The sequence below is a fragment of the Lampetra fluviatilis genome, chromosome 20, assembly GCF_964198595.1.
Source record: "Lampetra fluviatilis chromosome 20, kcLamFluv1.1, whole genome shotgun sequence".
Lineage (NCBI taxonomy): Eukaryota > Metazoa > Chordata > Hyperoartia > Petromyzontiformes > Petromyzontidae > Lampetra > Lampetra fluviatilis.
Genome location: NC_136294.1, coordinates 1,435,790 through 1,442,848, shown reverse-complemented (window position 1 = coordinate 1,442,848; position 7,059 = coordinate 1,435,790). Strand labels below are relative to the sequence as shown.

At 57.7% G+C, this 7,059-nt stretch overlaps 1 protein-coding gene across 1 annotated transcript; it reads right to left on the bottom strand.

Annotated features, from left to right (window-relative positions):
- Positions 1–1,694: 1,694 nt before the first annotated feature.
- On the bottom strand, positions 1,695–6,813 carry ZBTB12 (zinc finger and BTB domain containing 12). The gene is made up of 2 exons (XM_078865708.1): positions 6,688–6,813; positions 1,695–3,790 (listed from the first exon to the last, which is right to left on the bottom strand). The coding sequence occupies exons 1-2, from the start codon at positions 6,734–6,736 to the stop codon at positions 1,695–1,697; spliced, it is 2,145 nt and encodes a 714-aa protein (XP_078721834.1). The 5' UTR covers positions 6,737–6,813.
- Between the last annotated feature and the right edge of the window lie 246 nt (positions 6,814–7,059).

Here is a 7,059-nt window from a genome sequence, read left to right as displayed (position 1 = left end):
GGACAACAGAAGTCTCGCTGCGCCCTCCTCAAGGCCGTGTCTGCCTTCGTCGTCCCTCTACAAGACGACGTCTCTCTCCGAGGCAATGTCCATCTTCCCGTTGTCCTGCAAGGCAGTGGACGTCCGCTGGCTTTGGTCACGAACGTTGCCGCTTGGTCTACATGCAATTGTCCTGTCCGGGAAGACGAGTCGGAATCACATCCACGTTCCTCTGCAAGACCACGTGCCTCTGACACGTGGCTAGGATGTGTCCCGTGACATATCCGCAATCGTTTCTCCACCTAAGTGGCCGTACACACACATTTGTGTCCACGTGCCCATCCACATCTTTGTCCGCCTACGAAGACAAAGATCGCCCGCGCAGCCGTCAGCAAACTGTTGGGGAAAGTGCTGCGAGCGGGTAGCACCCTACGAAGGCTGACACGGCACACGAGGGGGTGGGTGGCCAACACCACGCCCGGCCGCCTTTGTCTCCCCAGTGCTTATATGTTCACGCATCACAAAAAGTAACCATTTAAAGACGAGTCGACCCAGCGGAAGCCCAAGACCAGATGAAATATTCGCTCCTGTTATTGATCGTGAGCGGCAATTCAAACTCTGGTCACCGATTTTGCAGCGCGCTAACTGCCACGCCACCACTCCCCACCTACGGAGTGTTCATTTACACCTCGTGTTCACCTACGAGTTCACCAGTGGCGGGCCGTGTATTTCACACCTAGGCCTTCAGTGCTATCCTCACGCAAATTAAACCGCCTTCGAATAACCTCACCATGACACTAGGGCTATAGGCTGTTGTCATTCGACATAACCACCCCACATTCACAGTGACAGTAACCTTTATCGAGTGGAATAAAGTGATTTAACACGAGGCTCAACACCTATGAGAGTTACAATACACTAATTGTAGAGACATGAATACATGGTGACTGAAACCATCAAGGATGTACCACTATTACGCAGTACGACAGGATGCTGCATCACAAATAGACATCGCATAGCCCAAATCAATGTCATTACCAAAGAAACAGTCGTATTTACTCATACGACCACCAAGCAATCAAAAATGCCGTAAAACACAAATAACACAATCAGGATTCAACAGGCTCCCCCCCCCTCTTAGCTGATGCTACGTGACGTGCTAGCGAGTTTTACTTCAGTGAGCTAAGTGGCCCTCCGATCACGCCACACAAATAAGGCTGACGTAGGCGCCTAGGCCAGCTAGAAGGCTCCGGCGTGTCAAAGAACACGCCCAACGTGGCAAATTCGACATCTGATTGGTTAAAGAATATGACGATCAACAACATCGTCCCCATTTGCTTCAACTGCAGAGGGGATTCACTCGACATTCTGAAGGCCTCAGGGTAGATTTTTTTTACCCGGAGAGGCGGAGACAGCACCGGTGTTAAATCTGATTGGATAAAAGCTCTCATTTAGATGAGCTGCCCTGGAAGCAGCACGACTGAGGGCGAGAGGAGCAATGAAATGACGTTATTAGACTGATGGGAACGAACTTTGTAAAATACACATAGCATTCGTGAAAATATTAAATTATAAAAATATAATTTTATGATCCTGACAATCTCTAGGCCAGCAGAGAAGGCCTTGCTGGCCCTGACGGCCCGCCTCCGGAGCTCACGCACGTGCCCGTCCCCCCTCGTCCACGGTCCACCCGCGCCTCCATCCCGCGCGTCCACCTACAAGTAGTGTCCATTGACGCCCTCGTCCACGTGCCCGCGCGAATCGTTGTCCGGGCGTCCATCCGCCGCGGGCCCGCGCTGATACGCGTCCCCGCCGTCGTCGGCGCGCGCGTGCCCGCCCGCCAGCTCGTACGCACGCCCACCGTGTCCCTCGCCCGCCTCCTCGTCCCCGCCGTCCCCGCCGTCCCCGCCGTCCCCACCGTCCCCGCCGCGGCCGTCCGCCGCCATCGCGTCCGCGAAGACGACGCCGCCGCCGCCCGCCGCCGGCGCCGCCCCGCGCTGGTGCTGCTCGCGGAGGTGCCTGCGGAGAGCCGGCTTGTGCGCGAAGCCGACCTGGCAGTGCGCGCAGCGGTGCGGCCGGTCGCCGCTGTGCAGGTTCATGTGGTCGTGCAGCGAGCTCTTCTGCGTGAAGCAGCGGCCGCACAGGGCGCAGGCGAAGGGCTTGACGCCCGTGTGGATGCGCAGGTGGCGCGTCAGGTTGCTGCTCTGCGAGAACTGGCGCCCGCAGCGGGGGCACGTGAACACCTTGTGCGTGCGCATGTGCGCCCACAGCACCTCGGCGTGCGAAAACGTCTTGGGGCACCGGCTGCACTCGAAGTGCTTCGCGGCGCCGACACCGCCGGCGCCGGTCGGCGAGACGCCGGCCGCGAAGGCCGAATGGGCGACGGAGTAGACGGCGAGCGCCGGGTCGCCGTGCGGGTGGTGCCCGGAGGCCGCGGGCGGCGCCGTCAAAACCGCCGCCCCGCCCGGCAACGAGCGGAAGGAGAAGCCCCGGGCGCCGCCGCGGCCGCTCTTCGCTTTGCTCGGCGGGACGATGCCAAAACGGCCGGCGCCCCTGCCGGCGCGCGGCCCGACGCAGCCGGTGCTGCCGGTGCCGGCTCTGGTGCCGTCGTGGTGGTGGTGGTGGTGCTGGTGGTGCAAGCCGGAGGAGTACACGGGGCTGTGGCCCGGCATCTGAAAGTACGGCTGAGCGTTCGTCTCCTCCTGCTGCTGCTCACCGTCGGAGACGCCGGTGCCGGTGATGATCGTGGCGCCGTCCGGGCTGCCCGCCGGCACCATCCGCTGGCGCCGGCACTCGAAGTGGCCGTGCCGCGTGGGATCGGCCGGCAAGTGCACGGCGAAGGCGTTTTGCTCGGACGGGGGAGACAGCTGGTGCCGGGCGGCCTCAAGCTGACGACGGTGGTGGTGGTGGTGGTGGTGGTGGTGCGGCAGCGCCACCTGCGGACGCCTGGCGTGGGCGTCCCCGTCGAACTCGTCGCCGCTCAGCTGCTCCACCTTGACGATGGAGAGGCTCCGGGGAGGGCACTCCTGCTGCTTGCGCCCGGCCGGGGGCGCCGCTCTCTCCGTCGACCGCTCCCTCTCCGCGCCGAAGCGAGCGCCGTCGAAGGCCTTGTTCTCGTCGTCGTCGTCGTCGGTGGCGCCGTCGGCGGCGCCGTTGGCGACGGCAACGCCGCAGCGATCGTACTCCGGTTCGGACATCCCCGCGCCGTCCGGCATCCGGTCCGACTCGCCGTCGTACGAGCGCTCCGACAGCGGGCTGGCGGCCGCGGCCTTCGAGCAAAACCCGGCGTCGTCGTCCGTCGCGGCGCCGTCGGCGCCGTCCGCCCCGTAGAGCCCGAACCGCGGCTGGAAGTACTCGGACAGCGCCTTGGTGCACCGCTCCACGACGTGGTCCATCTGCAGGTAGCTGGCGGCCGTCAGGTAGGCCACCAGCTGCGCGGCCGGCACGTCGAGGTGGCCCGTGTAGCACGAGAGGAGCAGCGCCAGCGCGGCGCGCGGCTCCGGCAACGGCGACACGCGCAGCTCGCCGGCGCTCGGGTTGAGCAGGAACTGGTCGCGGAGGTACGGCGAGCCGGCCGCCAGCACCACGCGGTGCGCCGGGAAGGCGGCGGCGCCCAGGCGCACCGTCACGTCGCACAGCTTGCCCTCGGCGCGCAGCGAGTTCATGGCGGCGAGCAGCGCGCCGCTGCCCCCGCACATCTCCAGGCGGAGGACGCCGGCTCGCGAGGCCATCGCCGGCCGCGCCGCCGCCGGTGCCGCCGTCGGTGCCGTTGCCGGTGCCGTTGCCGGTGCCGCGGCCAGCGGCGACGACGCTGGCGGAGGAGGCGGGCGGGCGGGCGGGAGGGGAGAGGGGAGAAAGGAGAGAAGTCAGAGGTTCGGCCACGACCCGCAGAGGCAGGCGTCGTCCTAGAAGCATTGGGGGGCGGTGTGTGGGGGGACGTTTCGCTTCCTTCCCTCTGCCAGATCCCACGAGACGCAGAGACACAGACGAGGAAGCCCACGTCACGGATGTAACCACGCTCACGCATTCAACATCGCCAGCATCCGAGAAAGGAAATCGTCGCCGCTGATTTTCATCAAATGTGCCGACCAGATATTCAGTCAAACACACGAGGCCTTCCCAAGGCTTCGGTTGATGAACTGTGTCATGGAAACTGCTGATTTAATTTTATTTCCATGGTGGGTTACCGGGTCTGGGTTTATGGGTTAGAGGTGTTTGGGTTTTTTGAGTTGGGGTTGGGGGTTAAGAGTGGGAGGTGAAGTGTGAGGCTTAGTGTTGATAACTAGGGCTCAGAGTTCAGGCTTAGGGGATCATTTCAGGTGTAGACCAATCAGTTTGAAGGACAATGCATTCTGACCACAAGTGTTGTGGTTAATGCAGACATGATTCCTCGTAAAAAGGTTTCAGTTTTGTTGCCAGAAAAAAAGGGGAAAAACCTACTCTTATATCATTTAATGGTTAAGTGTTAGGATGTATGGCCAGAATTCAGAATTAGGGGTATTCATTAAGGTTTAGGAGTTCGCGATGATGAGGCGAGGGTTTAGGATTACGGGTTGGCGGTTGTGTTCATGGTTCGGGGATGTGGAATAGGACAATGGACATGAGTAAGTAACATTCTCTAGGGGTTGAGAGGAGTAACGGAGTGGGCCTTGACGAAAGCATCACCTGGGTCACCATACCGACAAGAGGGAGAAGCTGTCGTGAATCTGTAGCGTCATCTCAGTGAAGTGAACACGCACACACGAGGAAGGGTACAGCCATTCACGTCAAGTTAAAACCTTCACACCCAAGGGTGCCAGTCTTGCTCCGAGCAAAATGTGTCTGCCGGATTGCTTGCAGCCTTTTGATGCCATCGCAGAAAAATGCAGATATGTATCCACTTAGGCAGCCGGAACTAAACTGAGCTGGTGGGCTTAAGGCCCCTGTATATATACTACTATTTATATTACTGGAAAGTTCTAGAATGTTCTGGAAGTTACTCCAAGTTTACTCAGCACTGAATCTATCTGGAATGTTCTGGAAAATAGGTACATTTAAAAATATCACTGTCCTGGTCACAAAAGCAAAGTTTGTTGGGAATAATAGCCAATTTCTGTAACTTTTGAGGCATAAGCAATTAGGAAATAACACTTACTACCCAGGAACAAAAAGACATTGTTACACTGTAGTTCATTCGGCATCTGTGTGTGTGATGAAAGATTTGACGTTTGATGCGTGACGAAATAAACAACAGCAGTGATGTCACATCGAGACGCGGGCTCGAAAGATATAACAGCAGCAGTATCAGCAACAGCAGCAGTATCAGCAACAGCAGTATCAGCAGCAGCAGAATCAACAAAGCAACAGCAGTATCAGCAGCGGCAGCAACAGCAGTATCAACAACAGCAGCAGTATCAGCAACAACAGCAGTATCAGCAACAACAGCAGTATCAACAACAGCAGCAGTATCAGAAACAGCAGTATCAGCAACAACAGCAGTATCAGCAACAACAGCAGTATCAACAACAGCAGCAGTATCAGCAGCAGCAGCAGAATCAACAAAGCAACAGCAGTATCAGCAACAACAGCAGTATCAGCAGCAGCAGCAGAATCAACAAAGCAACAGCAGTATCAGCAACAACAGCAGTATCAGCAGCAGCAGCAGAATCAACAAAGCAACAGCAGTATCAGCAACAACAGCAGTATCAGCAACAACAGCAGTATCAACAACAGCAGCAGTATCAGAAACAGCAGCAGTATCAGAAACAGCAGTATCAGCAGCAGCAGCAGAATCAACAAAGCAACAGCAGTATCAGCAACAGCAGCAGTATCAGCAACAGCAGAATCAACAAAGCAACAGCAGTATCAGCAACAGCAGCAGTATCAGCAGCAGCAGAATCAACAAAGCAACAGCAGTATCAGCAACAGCAGCAGTATCAGCAACAACAGCAGTATCAACAACAGCAGCAGTATCAGCAACAGCAGCGGCCGTAATATCAACAGCACGAGCAGGGGCAGCAGCAGCTGTAGCGGCAGCAGTATCAGCAACAACAGCAGCAGCAGTATCAGCAACAATAGCAGTATCAGTATCAGCAACAGCAAGTAGCGGCGTTGAGCTCACGCAATCAAGAGCAGTGTCCGCGGCACAGATGCAGCAACAGCAGCACTCGCGGCAGCTGCAGCATCGGCAACAGCACACAGCCCAGTCTTGCCGTCAGCCGTAACAGCAGCAGTGGCATCAGCAGCAGCAGTGGCATCAGCAGCAGCAGTGGCATCAGCAGTGACAGCAGCGTTCAGCACCATCAGTAGGTGGGACAGTAACAGCAGCAGTAGGTATCAGCAGTAGCAGCAGCAGTGTTCAGCAAGATCAGCAGTGGAATCAGCAGCAGTGGCATCAGCAGCAGCAGTGTTCAGCAAGAGCAGCAGTGGCATCAGCAGCAGCAGTGTTCAGCAAGATCAGCAGTGGCATCAGCAGCAGTGGCATCAGCAGCAGCAGTGTTCAGCAAGAGCAGCAGTGGCATCAGCAGCAGCAGTGTTCAGCAAGATCAGCAGTGGCATCAGCAGCAGTGGCATCAGCAGCAGCAGTGTTCAGCAAGATCAGCAGTGGCATCAGCAGCAGTAGCATCAGCAGCAGTAGCAGTGGCGCACGCCTTTGTGGCTCTATAGGGCCCCGGCCGGCGTAATCCCATCATCAACAACAACAACAGCAGCAGCAGCAGCAGTGTTTACCGACGATCAGCAGCAGCGGCGGCGGCAGCAGCAGTAGTAGTATCAGCATCAGCAGCAGTAGTAGTATCAGCGTCAGCAGTAGTATCAGCACGAAGGGCACGCAGGGTGCCGGCGTGAACGGGAACGGGTTCCGTGGCGACCCGGATCGGGAAGTTACGCCGCCTCCGCCACCGGGGCGAGCGAGGCGATGGAGTTGGCCACCAGGGGGCAGTGTGGGCACGCGTGGTGGCCGGGGCCGCCCCTAGGTCGACTCAGCCCGAAATGTCCGGTGTGTTGCGCGCGGTGGAAATGGTTTGAGAAAGCCGCGTGAGAATTATTTTATTATGTTTTATTTTTATTATTTTATTATTTCCATTCTACGTGACTTTACCG

Excerpts from the sequence above, each read along its gene's own strand:
- ZBTB12 (XM_078865708.1), bottom strand. The coding sequence starts at position 6,736 with ATGCTGATACTACTACTGCTGCTGCCGCCGCCGCTGCTGCTGATCGTC. Across the intron at positions 3,791-6,687 it reads GCCGCTGCTGCTGATCGTCG|CGTCGTCGCCGCTGGCCGCG; the intron begins GTAAACACTGCT and ends CTCCTCCGCCAG.